The 20,718-nt window shown below is 36.8% G+C and overlaps 1 protein-coding gene across 2 annotated transcripts in view; it reads right to left on the minus strand.

Moving 5' to 3' along the window:
- Positions 1-20,718, minus strand: part of thsd7ba (thrombospondin, type I, domain containing 7Ba) — a 1,045,844-nt gene that overhangs the window by 65,401 nt on the left and 959,725 nt on the right. For both annotated transcript variants that reach the window (XM_039757380.1, XM_039757379.1), the window contains 3 exons: positions 18,646-18,779; positions 13,039-13,192; positions 2,726-2,867 (listed from right to left, as the gene is read on the minus strand). In XM_039757380.1, coding sequence (XP_039613314.1) covers positions 2,726-2,867; positions 13,039-13,192; positions 18,646-18,779 — 430 coding nt within the window. The remainder of the gene's footprint in view (positions 1-2,725; positions 2,868-13,038; positions 13,193-18,645; positions 18,780-20,718) is intronic.

Genomic DNA, 20,718 nt, shown 5'->3' on the forward strand with positions numbered 1-20,718 from the left:
AAACGATTTAGGATTAAAAGGAGGAATGGAGAGAATTAAAATAAAACTGAGTGCCATTATGATCAATGCTGCACATCCTCTCTCTGACACACTAACAATGGACAATTCAGCAGAAGTGTGTCAAGAAATGTGACTGGGGCTCCTTTATACCAACAGCAATATGTCTGTATAATGCCTCAGTGTGACTGGACTGCCAAGTCAGGAATTTCCTATTTCTATATTAAATTTGATTTTTCTTTAGTCTTCCTGGTGCATGTTCAGATCATAGTGTGTGTGTGTGTGTGTCTATCTATCTATCTATCTATCTATCTATCTATCTATCTATCTATCTATCTATCTATCTATCTATCTATCTATCTATCTGCTCAGAATTGTTTGCTAGAACTGAGCAGGGAGAATGTCCAACCAACGTGCAATACGTCACCACTTTCCATTCCTTGATTAATAAGAATGTATGGAAATGCATAACTTCCCTTTATTGGATAGATAAGTGATTTGTTTGTAGGCTGCCTTATAACACAGTCTACTTGTACTTTACAAAGCTGTTATTGCAATTGCATTTCCATCATATATTTTATTTCTTCATAATTCCACTGTTGCCAGATTAAAACATTACAGTTACACACATGCATATACATTAATTATTTTCCTTATTTTCTGGTACTGGGTCTGTGATAAGAACTAACAACAAAGCAGCACTTAGTGTGATGTTCTTACAGTCTGGCTTTCATACCATGGTGCCCATGACATTATGAGTGATTCAGGACATTCACATTTATAGCAACACTGCATGGCAAAGTATATGTCTGATATTCGAGTTACAGAGTGCTGCACACACACATCACTTAAATAAAAGGGAAAATAAATAAGAGATCCCAAAAACGTCTAAAATATAAAACACAATAATTTGCCAGACCACTAGTGTTTTCCTTTCTTCCTGATATTTTCAAAGCTAAAGAAAATTGCCTTTTCTTTTTTTTTCTTTGATTCTTCCTTAGTTGCTGACTTTGAAAACACAATTAGACTTTCTCTGGCAGTGTACTTTTGTATTACTTTCAAAACAACCCAAAAACAGCCACCTCCTGCCCATTCAGATGCTTGAGTTTGTCCTCAATGGGCTGCGATTAAACAGCAGATTGTTGTAGACAGCAGAGAGTTTGGAAACATGCAGAATCATCTTTCTATAAGTCAGCACAGCATAAAATAAATGGTATTTTGCACACAAATAAGTAAGTAAGATGGAAATACAGGATACAATAACTGAGTCTGTGCATTAGAATAATCCACCCATATAGATCCATATGTGCACATCAGTAGTGCTGTTATGTACACAGAATACAATGAAATTATTGCTTGCACGTTTGACTGACATGCAAAATGTCACCAATTTCCAGTCTCATGGTAAACAAGAATGCTTTAAAACTCATTTTATTTATTAAAAACACAAATCAACTTATATGATGTACTTCTTACCCCCATTTTCAGCTGGATGTATTTATTGTTTCATAAAATTAGGATATTGTCCACCCTACAAACTCCTACCTGAATTTTGCACTTTTTGTGGCAATTGAAACCACCTCTAAATGAACACATATGAAAACACTGTGTGATATTCAAAACTTAACTGTCCATTTTTTCTTTTATTTCATTCTCCTCTGATTCACTCATAGCAATCACACAAGCTGTCTTTCTCTTAGTATTTTTCCCACTTCCTTGTTGTCATTTTTCAAGTACTTCTCTCCCTCTGTCTCTTCATTTCAACAATGTTAACTAGTCCAAATTAGCCCCACCTCCAGGCCCACCATGCTGTTCATTCCTTACTGCCTCTCTCCAACCTAACTGGAATGCCCACCCTTTTGCTGCCTCTCCCCAGTCGGATCTTGTTGTGTGCTACAGGGGGCAGTTGAGTAAGAATCTCAGGAGAGATGCAAGCTTGTGTCTCTGTATCATATTTCAGACAATAAGAAGCAATAAAGTTAAAGGCCATTTTGTGAGCCATTTACTTAGTTATTATACTTTAGATGAAGTAAATAATTCAAGTGCAAATTTTTCCCTAGCCAGTACTGTACAGTAGACGGGTTTACCTTTACATTCTGTTTTTAGGTAATGTATTAAGGTAATTTTTTAGGTAATGTATTAATGTATTAAGCTGAGTTTGCAACAAAATTAAAGTGCTTTGGGGACGTACTGTATTTAGGGTTTAAACTATAAAAATATGCATTTAAAAGGCATTTTTTAACCACATCCAAAAGTTTTTCACAATTCGCGGATGCTCTAAGAACGTAACCCCTGTGAATTTTGGGGGTCTATTTTACTTTACCTTCATTTTTTAAATTTTTAAATTGTTATTTATTTTTGAGTGAAAACTAGTCTTTTCTTCACCTTAATTCAGGGTGCAGATATGAAGGCATTTATTTACCTTTGTCCTTAAACAAGATGGCAACCAGCACTCGTGTGCATCAATACAGCCACAGCAGGAATAAACAGCACAATGAAAACATAGGTGGACTCTTCAAAAAGGAACAAAACTAACATAAAAAATAAAAATACAAAAATCACTAAAAATCTCAACTCACTAATGTCATTTTATGTATATGTAGATGAGGATAACATGAAGGTGTTTATCTTTCACTCATTTATTATCACAACTTGTATTTTCAAAAAGACAGCATTTGTTAACAATAAAACATCTTGTATTTGAATTAAGAGATGTTTGGTACAGTACCTGTGACATTATATTGATATGTAAAGCAATTTGAGTTAAGAACGCATGGTTCTGTCTCTGAGTCTTGGGGGCAGAGATTCCCAGACACTGACAGTCTCAGTGTGTGCCTCACTCTTCGTCGAACATCTTTTGAATCACAAGGCTGCATTAAAAAAAAATAAGAATATTTTATATGCTTACTTCACACCTTTTACTTTTCATATAAATGCACAATCTGAATGGACTCTCCATGACATGTACAATGGTTTCATTACATTTAAACAAAATATACAACAGAAATGAGTTATCAGTCAGTCAGAGGTATACAGTACTCAGCCTCTGCACAGAACTCATTAAATTAAAGCAATATAAAAAAGCAGTATTTCCTCAAAGCAATAAACCTTTATGAGAGTATAAATAATATTTAATACTTAAGTTATCAAAAGTAGCAGTGACACAATGAATATGAAAATGTAAATAACAATAACTAGCATCTAACTGACTATCACAGACAATGATTTTATATGATTTTTGATAATTTAACTTATTTTTAACACAGTATAAAATTTTATTTTTTTAAAGTTAAATAGAATTATCAATAAAGAATGGCTGAATCTTGATGATTAACTTGGCAGCAACAGGATTAAAGTAGAAATGGGCATAAGCATTTTGCATAGCATACAAGGACTGTAATTTTGATCCATATAAACATTGAACACAATCCAAAGGCATATATATATATATATATATATATATATATATATATATATATATATATATATATAGTCTAAAACATTTAAACTATACTGAAAAGGAATCCATTTTCACATCTAAAACTTGAAACAAAGCTCTGAAACACTAGGACTCATAATATTGTGTTGCTTGCTTTTGTTGTAATATATCATAAACATTAAAATCTGTCCATTAACTTGAGGCAGTTGATCTTAAATGATAATTTTGATAATTTATATCTCTCTTGCTGTCTATCTATTAAACAAAATATTCTACTAACATGGATTGGCTGATTTACCACCTAATGCTATTGTATGGTTAAGTGTGATGGGAGGCTCTTTCTGTTTAACAAGGCAAGTCTTAAAACTGACCAATTTTACAAAGGCCAATACATTACAATAATTATTCAGACTAGTCCATCAGGAATTACTCCCAAAAACTCAGAAAGTGGATAAGTTCTATTACAATTCCAAAGTGCTTCGAAAGCATAGTAAAGGAGAGAGGTTAAATGTGAGACCACAAGATGTCGGTGTCTTGAAAGTACCTCTCATCGCTGGAATCTAATCTTGGGTAAATTTTGAAAATTATCAATTTATAGCGGTGTGCACAGTGTATAATTTTAAATTGTAACAGTTTAAGACTAAAACAAATTGAAAAGCAGTATATCCTTTGAAGGGTACCTTTGCATTTATTGCTTTTGGTTACAAAGCTGAGATATTCTTCCCAACCTTAATTTTAGAGATACTATTGCCAAGCTCATTTGTGGATTTTGATATAGTTTGGACATCACACCTTTCATTGGGCTTGTTTACAAGAATTGCCCTTACTTTTGTTAATCTGAGGCACACTAAAAGCTGAGCCATCAACTCTAAATCATCTCACACAGCTGTTAATGACACAAATCTATATACTGTGCACTGTTTTCAGGGCCTTGTTTGTGTTACAAACTAATTGCTGAACACTTCAAAGAAGATGAAACAAATGATTTACTTGTAATGGTACAATCAATAGTAATGGCAGACATACAAATTGACACTTATACTGGTGCCAAATTCTCAATGAAGAATGAAGCACATGATTATTACTCAACCTATAACAGTTTATTGGTGAATACAGTAAAACCAATAAAGAAGAAGATAACTCATGAAGGTAGAAATTGAATGGTATATAAATTGTGCTGTAATCCAACTGCCCAAATATTTGTAATGCATTACGGTTGACTTAACTAAGGTAACAACAAACCAATGGTTATTTCATATCTCTATAGTCGAGATTTCTTCAGATAAAAGCTTTACATTTCCATATTAACAGAGACTTAAACTACAGGTAAATATAAATTGAATTTAATTATTCTCATATAGTGCTTTACACTAAGAACAGGCTTAACGCTTGTATACGTATACACGTCATATGTTGTATAGCGGAAGTATATAAGGTATATACAGTGCCCATAAAAGGTATTTATCGCCTTGAATATTTTTATTGTTATACAACATTGAATCACAAAGGCTTTAATTTGGTTTTATTGACACTGATCAACAGAATACCCTTTAATGTCAAAGTAAAAACAGATATAGTATATCTACTCTATATATATATAAAATCCTAAGCCTAAAAGTGCAACGGTTTTATGTCACATTATTGTCATGCTATAAATTGGGCTTATTTTAAAACCTACATATATATGTTTGGTATCATTCTTTTCAGAATTTATTAAACTTTAATGTGATGTTGTTAGATTTTCAGATTCTTATTCCATTTTTAAATTATAAACTAAAATATCAAGAAATCATGTCCCGCGAGACAAGACTTTGTGCCAAAAGATTTAACCACGCCGGGGACCAGAAATAAAACACAAACAGTAGGACAGCTGCTGTACAGGCTTTTAAATGTTCTAAGTGCAGCTCGAGATGCAGATCATGCAGCATGGCAGCAGCTGATCAAGCAAAGAGGATCACCATTTAAAAGGGGGTTTTGGAGGAGCGACCGCATCTCCTTGGGGTCCCCTCTTCACAATGCGAGCAGCAGAAAGGCAAAGTGGTTGCGCATAGCACAGGCCATGGGGGTTGGCAAGCAAAACGAGCAGGGGGTAAGCCCCCTAGTATATTTATCTATCTATCTATCTATCTCTCTCTCTCTCTCTCTCTCTCTCTCTATATATATATATATATATATATATATATATATATATATATATATATATATATATATATATATATATATATATATATATATATATATATATATATTTACAGTGGTGTGAAAAACTATTTGCCCAATTCCTGATTTCTTATTCTTTTGCATGTTTGTCACACAAAATGTTTCTGATCATCATGTTAAAAAATAACCTAACTCACACCTGAGTTCAATTTCCGTAGCCACCCCCAGGCCTGATTACTGCCACACCTGTTTCAATCAAGAAATCACTTAAATAGGAGCTGCCTGACACAGAGAAGTAGACCAAAAGCACCTCAAAAGCTAGACATCATGCCAAGATCCAAAGAAATTCAGGAACAAATGAGAACAGAAGTAATTGAGATCTATCAGTCTGGTAAAGGTTATAAAGCCATTTCTAAAGCTTTGGGACTCCAGCGAACCACAGTGAGAGCCATTATCCACAAATGGCAAAAACATGGAACAGTGGTGAACCTTCCCAGGAGTGGCCGGCCGACCAAAATTACCCCAAGAGCGCAGAGACGACTCATCCGAAAGGTCACAAAAGACCCCAGGACAACGTCTAAAGAACTGCAGGCCTCACTTGCCCTTAATTAAGGTCAGTGTTCACGACTCCACCATAAGAAAGAGCCTGGGCAAAAACGGCCTGCATGGCAGATTTCCAAGACGCAAACCACTGTTAAGCAAAAGAACATTAGGGCTCGTCTCAATTTTGCTAAGAAACATCTCAATGATTGCCAAGACTTTTGGGAAAATACCTTGTGGACTGATGAGACAAAAGTTGAACTTTTTGGAAGGCAAATGTCCCGTTACATCTGGCGTAAAAGGAACACAGCATTTCAGAAAAAGAACATCATACCAACAGTAAAATATGGTGGTGGTAGTGTGATGGTCTGGGGTTGTTTTGCTGCTTCAGGACCTGAAAGGCCTGCTGTGATAGATGGAACCATGAATTCTACTGTCTACCAAAAAATCCTGAAGGAGAATGTCTGGCCATCTGATCGTCAACTCAAGCTGAAGCGATCTGGGGTGCTGCAACAGGACAATGACCCAAAACACACCAGCAAATCCACCTCTGAATGGCTGAAGAAAAACAAAATGAAGACTTTGGAGTGGCCTAGTCAAAGTCCTGACCTGAATTCAATTGAGATGCTATGGCATGACCTTAAAAAGGCGGTTCATGCTAGAAAACCCTCAAATAAAGCTGAATTACAACAATTCTGCAAAGATGAGTGGGCCAAAATTCCTCTAGAGCGCTGTAAAAGACTCATCGCAAGTTATCGCAAACGCTTAATTGCAGTTATTGCTGCTAAGGGTGGCCCAACCAGTTATTAGGTTCAGGGGGCAATTACTTTTTCACGCAGGGCCATGTAGGTTTTGATTTTTTTTTCTCCCTAAATAATAAAAACCATCATTTAAAAACTGCATTTTGTGTTTACTTGTGTTGTATTTGACTAATGGTTAAATGTGTTTGATGATCAGAAACATTTTGTGTGACAAACATGCAAAAGAATAAGAAATCAGGAAGGGGGCAAATAGTTTTTCACACCACTGTATATATATATATATACTGTATAGGTTACATTGTAGAACTGGGGACACAAATCAGTATGGACTTATTTTAGGGAGGTGTCAAATTACTGTACAGCATAAGATACAGTAATTTCACACATATTAAACTTAACATTCTTGTTTTTAAAAATTTTTCGTTATTATAGAATGGGACCAGACAGAATCTCATTTAACACGATTCACTGCTTTGCTGCTTTCATATTGACATACCCTGCTTTGCCACTTTCATATTGTTTCATAGCTATTAACTTTGCATAGTGAATAAACCTGTAAAAGAATAGACTGTTGAGTTTCCACAGGAGCAGGACAGCCTCTGCGGGGGTTTAGCTGTGTGCACTTTAGGAGTTTAAAAAGAAGTGCGATAAACAGTGCAGCAGGTGGGACAGTCTAAATCAGGCTTGGCAATGGAAAGAAGGTGGCCAGTGTGGTGTGAAAAATCATGAGGACTGTGTCCCCTTTAAAATGAAAAGAATGACACACTGACATGTTTATATATGAATATGAAAATAATACTAATAACACCATCTTAAATATGTTTTTTCATTGTAGCAAATATGTCCCGTTTCAATGTTTTCCTTACAATATAAACACAGTTATGAGCTAAGAGTGGGGTTAGACATATAAATATGTTATGAGTTAAAAAGGAAGGGATTATCTCATGCTTAGAAGTGATGGTCGCCTTATTTAATTGTTTTTTGATTTTTTTTTTCTTCAATGATTTTGTTTGCTGCTAGGCATATTGGGTTTCGGGGCGGCGTGAAGATTGTCAGGTACAAGTGGATAGGTAAGAACTGCCATGCAGCATGGAATAGTTGATAAATTCCTGCAGAGCTGCTTTGCAGAAATCACTCTGGATGACATCTCTGTGCTTTAAACACATTTGGTCAGATGAGCTTTATGGAAATATGAAAGCCACAAAATATTTATAGCGTTAGTAAAAATGTAGGACAAGACGTAATTAGAGCTATTATGTTTGTGGAGCAGTAGAACAGTGGGATGGCAATTCCGCTACTGTTTGAGCTGCCAGCTAGATTGGCAGATAAAATACAGCAGGGCAGACAGTTATGAAAGAGATAAAAGTAAATATAAGATGAAACAAGGAAAGAGAAAATGTCGAGATAAAAGCACTAAGCAAGGGGAAATATAAGAAACTCTGTAAGATATGAGCTGTTTAAGGTTTTTAAAAATAGAGAAATACTTAGGAGAGAATGTCAAAAATACTGGATCTAAATCTGAGCCATAAACAGTTCACCTTTGAATGTATGTCTGTAAGAATTAAGATTTAATATTGTCAATGTTTTCTTTATTTGAATAATCAAAAGAGATGATTAAAGCAGAGAGATGTTTGTCACTCCTTTTGAAATAATGATTGGCAGTACTCGGTGCTATAAAGTAATACATTAGCAGTACTAGAGTAGATAAGGTGTTTACAAAATACTTTTAAAATTTAGTATATCCTCTAGTTATGTACATGAATTTAGTGTTTACTGTTACTGCATTTTATCATAGTGTACCGAAGTCTATAAATTGACTAAATGTATTGCTAATTAGTGAACTCACATTAAGTATGACACTGCAATTTGTGACTCAACCTGCAAGTGCTGCTGTGTGGATTTTACCCCTTCAATTCAGAAGTATTTCACAGTTTTAATGCTGGTGTAATGACTAACTTGAATTCCTGTAACTGGTACTGCTCCTTATTACAAATCTCAATCATGATTTACAAGTGACTATGTTAAACTACATTAGTACATGGTGTTGATCCAAATGTTTAGAAACCTGAGAGTTAAAGTCTGTTTACTGAACAGTAAATTAACTCTTTCAGGGCTGATGTCGACTTTTGTCAAAAGGAGGAGTTGAAGGTAATCAACTGTAAACTTTGACAAAACCAATCGTTGTGTTTTAGTTGGACTCTTGTTGCTAGACGGAAAGTTAGATTCATCGGTTTGACCAAGTTTTCCTGTGCTTACGTGAGTAGGAAGACGCAAACAACGGCAAAATGGCACTGACATTTGGTGAGAGATCAAAGCGAATGTGTAAAGCAAAATACTCTGTGGATGACATTTTTGCCTATTATCTCTGAACTGGACTATGACTTGTCAGACTCAGATTTTAAAGTGATTGCAAACGAGTGTGAGCTTCAGATGATTGGTGCTCAGCTACTCGTTGTACTGACAATGTTCACCAGGGAGGACTGCCACTTAACAATGATAAGAGGTAGAAACCAGATTGCAATGCACCACAGCTTTGCCACACAAAGACAGCCTGGCAGCAAGCCTGCTGCACACTTTTGGCAAGCTGGCAGCCACAGCATGCAGCAACAGATGTTTTATGTTGATTTCTATGTGAAACCATTGCTTTTCAGAAACTATGTTTTATGAAACAAATATTCAGCCCTCAAAGAGTTAAATAGAAATATGATCTACATTCAGACTTTCAAATCATATATTATTAAAGAGGATTCATTCAAATTAATACAATTCTTGCAATTCAGTTGTTAGACACTGGGGCACAGTGGTTGCTACTGCTTGCTCATACCACCAAGAAACCAAATTTTAATTCCAATCAGTGGCCTTTTTGGCAAGAAAACTCTGTTGGGGCCTTTCGCTAAATAAAATCCCAAACCAATTATAACAAAAGCCAAGAAATCACACAGAGTCCAAAAGACTTCTGATTCCAGTTTAGACTCTTAATAAAAGATAATAACAGCCAAGTTCAATCTGCAGAGTTCCTGTGCACAAAGACATTTTTATACTTAGCTTAACTTGGATGAGATACTTTGACACTCCTGCTTATATTAATGGAGACCACTTAATATGGCATTTTTCCATCTTCGTCCTGTAACTTTCAGTCAAGCCCACTTCAACATGGTGATAGTCCACTTTAAGGCATTTTGCCATCTTTGTCTCCTATCCTTTTTGACCATGCCCCCTTATTACTAATCCTGCACCTAGTCTTTGCTTTCAGGGCACCATTTTATATTGGAGGAGTAGTGACATGTAAGAAAGAGTACATATCAGTGCATTGCAGGGTTTTAACTGTCTAAGGTTCAGTGCAATTCAGTGCTTAAAGTATATTGGGGAGATTAAAAATAATGCCTTATATGGTGCACAATCACAAAGATAAAACAAGTGCTTAATTAAAATAAAATAAGTGCTTATTCATATTAAATCTTCTAATTGTTGTGCTTACTACATTCTAATTATCCAGTGTGTGATTGTACAGTGGTGCTTTAAAGTTTGTGAAACCTTTAGAATTTTCTACATTTCTGCATAAATATAACCTAAAACATCATCAGATTTTCACTCAAGTCCTAAAAGTAGATAAAAAGAAACCAGTTAAACAAATGAGACAAAGATATTATACTTGGTCATTTATTTATTGAGGAAAATGATTGAATATTAAATATTTGTGAGTGGCAAAAGTATGTGAACCTCTGGGATTAGCAGTTAGTTTGAAGGTGAAATTCAAGTCAGGTGTTTCAATCAATGGGATGACAATCAGGTGTGAGTGGGCACCCTGTGTTATTTAAAGAACAGGGATCTATCAAAGTCTGGTCTTCACAACACATGTTTATGGAAGTGTATCATGGCACAAATAAAGGAGATTTCTGAGGACCTCAAAAAAAGAGTTGTTGTTGTTCATCAGGCTGGAAAAGGTTACAAAACCATCTCTAAAGAGTTTGGACTCCACCAATCCACAGTCAGACAGATTGTGTACAAATAGAGGAAATTCAAGACCATTGTTACCCTCCCCAGGAGTGGTCGACCAACAAAATCACTTCAAGAGCAAGACGTGTAATAGTCGGCAAGGTCACAAAGGACCCCTGGGTAACTTCTAAGCAACTGAAGGCCTCTCTCACATTGGCTAATGTTCATGTTCATGAGTCCACCATCAGGAGAACACTGAACAACAATGGTGTGCATGGCAGGGTTGCAAGGAGAAAGTCACTGCTCTCCAAAAAAAACATTGCTGCTCGTCTGCAGTTTGCAAAAGATCACGTGGACAAACCAGAAGGCTATTGGAAGAATATTTTGTGGACGGATGAGACCAAAATAGAACTTTTTGGTTTAAATGAAAAGCATTAGAAAACACTGGATTCCAGCATAAGAACCTTATCCCATCTGTGAAACATGGTGGTGGTAGTATCATGGTTTGGGCCTGTTTTGCTGCATCTGGGCCAGGACGGTTTGCCTTCATTGATGGAACAATGAATTCTGAATTGTATCAGAGAATTCTAAAGAAAAATGTAAGGACAACTGTCCATGAACTGAATATCAAGAGAAGGTGGGTCATGCAGCAAGACAATGACCCTAAGCACACAAGTCATTCTATCAAACAATGGTTAAAGAAGAATTATTTTAAGGTTTGGAATGGCCAAGTCAAAGTCCTGACCTTAATCCAATCGAAATGATGTGGAAGGACCTGAAGCAAGCATTTATTGTGAGGAAACCCACTAACATCCCAGAGTTGAAGCTGTTCTGTATGGAGGAACGGGCTAAAATTCCTCCAAGCCGTTGTGCAGGGAAGATCAAAAGTTACCGGAAACGTTTAGTTGCAGTTATTGCTGCCTAAGGGGGTCACACCAGATACGGAAAGCAAAGGTTCACACACTTTTGCCACTCACAAATATGCAATATTTGATAATTTTCCTTAATAAATAAATGACCAAGTATAATATTTTTGACTCATTTGTTTAACTAGTTTCTCTTTGTCTACTTTTAGGACTTGAGTGAAAATCTGATGATGTTTTAGATCATATTTATGCAGAAATACAGAAAATTCTAAAGGGTTCACAAACATTTAAGCACCACTGTATATATAAATATCCAGTAAATATTCATGCAATGAGAGGTCGAGCAAAATTACACCTTTTATTGGCTAACTAAAAAGATTACCATATGCAAAATTTCATGGCAAACTCAGTTGCCTCAAAAGCTTGCATATGGTAATCTTTTTAGTTATCCAATAAAGGTTTCATTTTGCTTGACTTCTCATTACATCCATAATGGCTAACAAGGTACAACACCCTACTACTACAGTAAATATTCATGTAGATATATTTCAATAGGCCATACAAGAATTTTCCAGTATTTCTGCAAACTTCTCTAACATAAACACTAACTTATTTCACTAATAATATCTGTACCTCTTTTGCTAATGACTAGTGAAATATGCCAGTTTGGGTCACAAAAAATCAATCAGACAATGAGATGCTGGTGCCTGGTCTGTCTTGTCTGGCATCAGATCTTTGTCATACCCTCTGACAATGTCATGATCTGGCAAAACACAGCCAATAAAGATTTAAATATTTAAAGTGACTGTGGTGGGCTGGCGCCCTGCCTGGGGTTTGTTTCCTGCCTTGCACTCTGTGTTGGCTGGGATTGGCTCCAGCAGACCACCATGACCCTGTCGTTGGGATATAGCGGGTTGGATAATGGATAGATGGATGGATATTTAAAGTGATATAATTAAAGTAGAGCCTTATAACTTCTCACTGTCCAGAAAAATCTCCTGCCTATAAGCTGCCAAACATGAAACTGTAACACCTCAAGTTTAGAACTGAATGGGTTTTAACTGAACTGATAAAACATGCAGACCACAGACACAGCATGAGTCCAACTTCACACTACATGTCTGGTAGCAGTGCTACTACTGTGTGGCCAGGTGTTTACTGGTCAGCATGACGTTTACTTTTATACTAAAGTAGCTCAATCAACAAAGAGTCTTGTGACTGGTTGTACTGGTTCCCTGTACAGGCAACAAGGGAGGCTGCAGCCACTGCCCTATGACACCTACAGATATTACTGCTTAGCACTTTAGGATACAGAGACATTTTAAACTAGTGCACTTACCTGTGGGCAAATGCTCCATGGTCCCCAATTGGACATTGCACAGTCTTCAGGACATGGGAAAAAACAGGTCTGTGCCCTTAAGGGCATTTCTTCTTGATCACACAAGGCATCATCCACAATTATACTCGGACCCTCGTTTGTGATATTTGTACACCTGTAGGCAGCAAAAATGAATTTGACATAAATAAATCAAATAATACCATATTATATTTTACAGATATTTAAAAATCAATACACTTTGCTTAGACAACTATACGAACAGATGTGAACTTCTGGTCTAAAACTAAGGTGAGTTGCGATGAAATCAAATAACCTTATCACACGTGTGCACATGCAGCTGAAGGGCTCTAGTGACTGTAATTCTACCATCACTCCAGGGGCTGGGCTGTGTCCTATTGCCTTTTTCTCTTCCTTCCTATGTAGACCGAATGATTGATGACAATAACACCTCTGATGTCACTTCTGGTGTCCATCCACCTGAATCCACGTCTTCCTCCTGGAAGGGCTGAAACTAGAAGTTCCGCAATCTTTATCAGTTCTGTTTTGAACTTGCATCTGTAAAGATGTCTCTGCGATTGTTTGCTAATTTGTTCCTTGTTTTCTGCAAACCAGTTATATCAGGTGACCAGGCTGGTACTCCAGGTCTTTATCATTGTCACCTCATTCTCTCACAACCTGCAGTAACCGTAAATGTATCTCACTGATCTTTCAGATTATAATCATGTTGTGTACAGTTGATAGGCAGAAGAATACATGTAAAATGATTTTAACAATCTATTATTCAAACATTGTAATGTATGTAGCATCATTAACCTCAAATATAACAGAAAAACAATGTTGTTGTCATGACTTTTCTACTAATGGTGCTATACCATACCCCTAGTGAGGTGAAAGGCACTTACTACATATCAAGCATCTCCCAGCTTTTGAGCTATATCATTTGTGGATTTTATATGAAATTGAATAGTCAGAGCTGTATAAGATATAATATGATATATAGGATATATTATGTAAGATATAAGACGTACAGTATACTGTTTATAAAAGTTCATTTTTTGTGCTTAAATGTCCTTTTTTTCATGTTTCACTTTTACACGCCCATATTTAAAAAGGCACAACAAACTGAGTCTATTTAAAGAACAGTTTAGATTTGCTGTCATATCATCACAGACTGTCACTTTTTGAAGGGGCTTTAGAACCAGGAGTGTGAAATGTCTTTGATCTCCTTAATTAACTTCTGACACCCCAAAAGCATCTGAATACTTTGTTTGGAGTTGTTCCGCCTGTACTAGGAGATTGTGTGTGTCTTACTATTGGTGTTTTTTGTAGACTAAATAATGTCCAGGTAAGCACCTGCAATAGTGTGTACAAATTTTCTTGAAATATTTGCTTTTAATGCAAAACAAAAGTTGTTCAGGTGTAAAATGACTAACTGGATCTCATTTACTATTTTACTTCATAATAATAAATATTTCATATCCACAATTTTACTTTTCTCTGCTTCCATTAAAAGTGTACATGCAAGTGATCTAACTTAATAAAGTCCCATTACCATAAAACCCTTAAGTCACTCATTTGATTCATTTAATCCAAATTGGGTTGCAGGCTCCAGAGCCTTTCCCAGTTCATTTGTACCATTCATCAGACATTTTGAAATTTTAAAATGGTGATATCCTGCATATAATACACTTACACAAAGGTGGAAAAAGGCCTAAGGCATTTGGGAATGACTTTTGAGAATCCTGCTTCAGCATGTGTTAGCCTGAACACCTAATAGAAGGTGTTTTTCAGTTCTGACATAATTCAAAATAACTGAATAAAAGCTTACACTATCTGCACAGTTTATCACCTATTTATTAGCTCCACGTATGCACCCACTGTTGTTTTGTACCAACAGCATGACAGTAAGTGACGCTGTAAAAATTAAATTCCTGATACACTACTAGAAGTTCTATTGAAGCTCGTGTGATGAACATAGTAACAAAGACTTGGAAGTATCTCAAGATATACTTCTTGAACATTCATACACAGGTTAAATGGCCCTTTTTGGACTTGCTGAACAACATCAACAGTGGAAGCTTGAATGGGAAAAGACAGACTGCACTGGCCAGTGTGGCCACTCCTATGTTTTCCCAAATAGTTCTATGTTTTTCTGTTTCTGTCCAGGTTTCTATATTTTTGACTCCAGAATATAGGTTTTTTCATCCCATTCAGTAATTCTTTTAACACAAATTTTAAACTAAAATTTCTTTTGTAATACAATTTCTTGTGTAAATCAGTTAATGGTTTTGTAGATGTTAACGAAAAAATGATCAACTCTTCGCATCAATAAATTATATTTAGCATGTCTTGACGTCACATTATAACTCAATCACGTGACTTGTCATGCCCTATCAAGGCCTGCATTACTGCGTCATCCGCGCCGTCAATGTGTCACTCAGACGCCATTTTGTCAAAGTCCATTGTAGTAGAAATTGTTTGATAATGAATGTTAGCGTTATAACGTGTTATTGATTTCTGCTACGTTATTGGATTGCAATATGGCAGAATATGTGGTAGAAGTGCACTGCTATTGTATTTAGTTAGACATTTTATATGTTTACTTTGTTTAACGTGTGTTTGTTTTTCTATATTTTTCCAGTTGCATAATCTTAGTCTTTGCAGAAAGTTAGTGTGGCAACACTGGCACTGCCCATTACTACAGTCAGTTTATCACAGCACAGCAGGTATAGTATATCAACTAACAAACTGTGCATAATTCAAACTTGCTAGTCTGCTAAAAACATTATTACTGATTCTGAGCTATTTAAATGAAAAGAATTTGGATCTAGCTTTAAGCTACTTTACATGCCAAACATTCCATCCTAAGATAAGAGGACAGTAAAAGATAAGGGGAAACTTTGAAATGGGCTGCCAAATTCAAAATTAAAATTACTTAGGTTTTCCATTTTATTCAACAAGCTTTAAACATTCAGATAATTAAAACAACTAAATAGCATGTAATTTTGTAGATAGATAGATAGATAGATAGATAGATAGATAGATAGATAGATAGATAGATAGATAGATAGATAGATAGATAGATAGATAGATAGATAGATAGATAGATAGATAGATACTTTATTAATCCCAAGGGGAAATTCACATAGTCCAGCAGTAGTATACTGATAAAAAAAAAAACAATATTAAATTAAATAGTAATAAAAATGAAAAGAATTAAAATAAAATTAATGTTCGCATTTACTCCCCTGGGTGGAATTGAAGAGTCGCAGAGTGTGGGGGAGGAACGATCTCTTTAGTCTGTCAGTGGAACAGGACAGTGACAAAAGTCTGTCACTGAAGCTACTCCTCTGTCTGGAGATGACACTGTTCAGTGGATGCAGTGGATTCTTCATGATTGACAGGAGTTTGCTTAATGCCCGTCGCTCTGCCACAGATGTTAAACTGTCCAACTTTAATCCTACAATGGAGCCTGCCTTCTTAACAAGTTTGTCCAGGCGTGAGGCGTCTTTCATCTTTATGCTGCCACCCCAGCACACCACCGCGTAGAAGAGGGCACTCGCCACAACCGTCTGGTAGAACATCTGCAGCATCTTACTATATATGTACATTAATAGATTTAATGTCTATAAAATCATAACATGTTGAAACATGCTTCAGCTAGTTAAAAGGGAACAGAGTCTATCCATTCGGCACTGGATACAAGGAGGTGAACAACCCTTGACAGCTCACCAGTCCAGTTCTGAACCCACTCACATATGCAGAGCTGGTGCCGCTTTCACAATTAACCTGACCAGCATGTTCTTGGTCATAAAACCATAGTACCTGGATGGGAACTTATGCATATATGGGGAGCATGTATACCCGTAGTCAATAGCTGGGGACAGGATTCAGATCTAGCAACCATGTTTCATGAGGCCTCAAAGTAAGCCACGGCACTAATGTACTAAGTTTACTTTGCACAAATGTTAGGAAAGTTGTTCCTCACTCAGAGAACCATGGACACTTGGGACAAATTACCAAGTGATAACTTTCAAATGTCAACTGATGTAATTTTAGAGAAATTAGGTGGACAGGATTGGTGAGCTTTCTTGGCCTGAATGAGATGTTCTTATCAGAATTTTTCAAACATTCTACTAACAAAGCAGTAAAATTGCAGCTCTGAGCATCTGCTTATTAAATCTAATTTTAGTTAATTGTACTTATCCATTTATCCATCCATCTGATCGTTTTCAGAACATGTTTATTCCATTAAAGTGTACCAGCAGCACTAGGTACAAAGGAATAAACCCTGGGTACAATGTCAGTCAGTCACCCAAATATTCTGACTATTTCACACACATTCGCACTCACTCACGCGGGCCATATTTAGAGGTGTAAACTAACATCACATACCATTGACTGCAAGACCCATACTAATGAGGGGAATGCAACATACAGTAGATATTGATGTATCAGGAATAGTAACTTCAGTCCCTAGAGTTGTGACCAGCAGAACTCTTGTTTTATTCTTCTATAGTGTGGTCATTGATTCAATTGAGAGGTGAGGAATGAAGGTCAGTAGGAACAAGAGAGAATACATGTGTGTAAATGAGAGGGAGGTCCGGGAATGGTGAGGATGCAAGGAGTAGAGCTGTCGAAGGTAGGTGAGTTTAAATACTTGGGATCAACAGTACAGAGTAATGGAGATTGTGGAAGGGAGGTGAAAAAGAGAGTGCAGGATGGAATGGGTGGAGAAAAGTGTCAGAAGTAATTTGTGACACTTGGGTATCAGCAAGAGTGAAAGGGAAGGTCTACAGGACGGTAGTGAGACCAGCTATGTTATATGGGTTGGAGACAGTGGCACTGACCAAAAAAACAGGAGACAGAGCTGGAGGTAGCAGAGTTAAAGATGTTAAGATTTGCATTGGGTGTGACAAGGATGAACAGGATTAGAAATAAGGACATTAGAGGGTCAGCTCAGGTTGGAAGGTTTGGAGACAAAGTCACGAAGGCGAGATTACGTTGGGTTGGACATGTGCAGAGAAGAGATGCTAGGTATATTGGAAAAAGAATGTTAAAGATAGAGCTGCCAGGCAAGAGGAAAAGAGGAAGGCCTAAGAGAAGGTTTATGGATGTGGTGAAAGAAGGCATGCAGGTGACGGGTGTAACAGAACAAGATGCAGAGGACAGGAAAGTATGGAAAAGGATGATCCGCTGTGGCGACCCCTAGCAGGAGCAGCCAAATGACACACATAATGTGGTTAATGATACAATCCAGAGAACTCATATTTATTCAATTGGAATACATCCATTGGCCATTTTCATACATATTTATATTCTCATAACATTTGGTTGTATAGACAATGGCTAGAAATGCAGCATCTGTTATAAAACTACTAATAGTTTTACAGGATAATTAAATTATATTCTCCTTGAACACATTTTATACCAAACATTTACTTCTAAACTCACTTGTAACCTTTTGTAGTCATGGTGAGTTAATGACTTTCCCGCCACTAAACATGAATGAATGAACAAAGCCGCAAAAAAGCAGCACTGAAGACAATAAAGAAACAAATTGAAAAAATATATTTTTTAATATTAAAAAAAATAAAAAAAACTTACTTTACTTTCCTACTTTGCACTCCTTCCCCACAATCCGGCACTTTGTCTATTGAGTTGATTGTACAAGATGACCAAGGCTCTGTCACCCAGATGTTCTGACTGCATTCGCTGTAACATGGGATTGCCTCATACACCTGCGTATATTACACAAAACAGTATTACCTGTTTAATTTCTAAAGGTTAATTAACAACATGTTCCTCTTTAAGCATATATATTTAATAACTTGAAATCATTGTATGTTATAATTATTAAATATAACAGTTTATATATTAAATTATTAGTCACAGGCATTGCACCATTGATGTTACTAATACAAATAAAAAAAGTTTCCCAAAGCTACACACTAAGAATGAAGCATGAAAAGCAATTCTTACTTAGAGAAGCAGGATAACCCGTTAACACCAGGATAGTGAGAAAGTGGAGCCTGGAGGCTGAAATGGCTTTTAATGACTGCTTCCAAATGGCAGACTAGGAAATGATGTGCGAGTAACAAGGGGATGACATCGAGAGGCGCAGTCACTGCAACACAGACTATATTAACTTTGTTGTCAAAACTCTGCTTTCCAAACAAGAAGCCTTGGATGACTATAAAACTAAAAGGTCTGGTGGATGTGAAAAAGAAAGCATTCAAAAGTCCGGTGAGAAAGAGGAAGCATACAAAGCTACAATAGAAAAGGAACTCACTTAGAATAACATGAAAGAGGTCTGGAATGGATAAGGAATGGATTACTGGCCTCAAGCAGGGCTCAAGTGCTAGAAGGTGAGTGGACACCCTAACACCCTAAACCAATTTTTTAAATAGATTTTCTGTCCTACTGCCAACTTCTTCCAGGGACCAGTCCACTCACACCATCCCTACTACATCAACAACTCCTACCACTTCAACTGGAATGGCCAATGATGAGTCCACCTCTAATCATCAGTATGGGCTGTCTATAACTGAACACTAAGTAAGGAGGCAACTGAGGAAAAGCCAGAAGACCAAATGGAGTCAGTCCACATGTTTTTAAAGCCACTCCTGACAAATTTTGTAGTATCTATGGTCACCTACTCAGTCTGTCTCTAAGGCTCCAGAAAGTGCCACTGCTGTGCAAAACAACATGCAATTTTCCTGTTGCGAAGAGGGAGGCGTCTCTTCATATAATGACTACAGTCCAGTGGCACTGTCCTCTTGTGGTAAAATACCTGTAGTTTGCAATTATGCAATTATCTATCTGCTGCACAAGGCCTATTCTCACCTGGACAAAACTGGCAGCACTGTGTCTGCCTTCAATACCATCCAGCCATTAGTGTAAGGGGTTAAGATCAGAGATATGCAGGTGGATTAGCTTATGGCATATCCGATAACGGACTACCTGTTGGACAGACCATAGTTTGTGAGACTCGAGAACTGTGTTTCTGGTACACATGTGAGCATCACTGGAGCACCACAGTTGTAACAACAGTCTTGTCTCTTTTTCGTTTTATGCTGTACACATCAGACTGTAAATGAAACACCAGGGACCTCATGTATAACGCCGTGCGTAGAACTCGCACTATAACATGGCGTAAGCCGAAATGTGCTTACGCACAGAAAAATCCAGATGCAGGAATCTGTGCGTACTCCAACATCCACGTTCTTTCGCCACATAAATCCCAATCTGCGTGAAAACTAACGCTCATGCACGCGCTTTATGTAACACCCCAACTCCTCCCAGAATTACGCGTCTTTGAATATGCAAATGAATATTAATTGCCCTTAAACTCAGTCTTCTGTGAAAAGACAATGGGAAAAGCACGGGGGAAAAATATAAGAATTTCAGCGAATACCAAGTGGAGGCAAAGGAAAAACATACTATTTGTTCAAATAAACCGTGGAATAATCAACAAAAGGAAGTTGATTGAGTGACATAGCTTGTTGGAGAAACTTGAAAGCTCACATTCACAAAATTGCACAGTGCTGGAAATAAAAAAGAAGTCACATATCAAAGTCGCCGTGAAAAGCCGAGTTGTAGCCCACTGTCTGAGTGTCATATGAAAGCTTATTAGGGTACAGAGAAAAAAAGGCACACAGTAGGGAAAAAGCACGAAAT

The sequence above is a fragment of the Polypterus senegalus genome, chromosome 6, assembly GCF_016835505.1.
Source record: "Polypterus senegalus isolate Bchr_013 chromosome 6, ASM1683550v1, whole genome shotgun sequence".
Lineage (NCBI taxonomy): Eukaryota > Metazoa > Chordata > Cladistia > Polypteriformes > Polypteridae > Polypterus > Polypterus senegalus.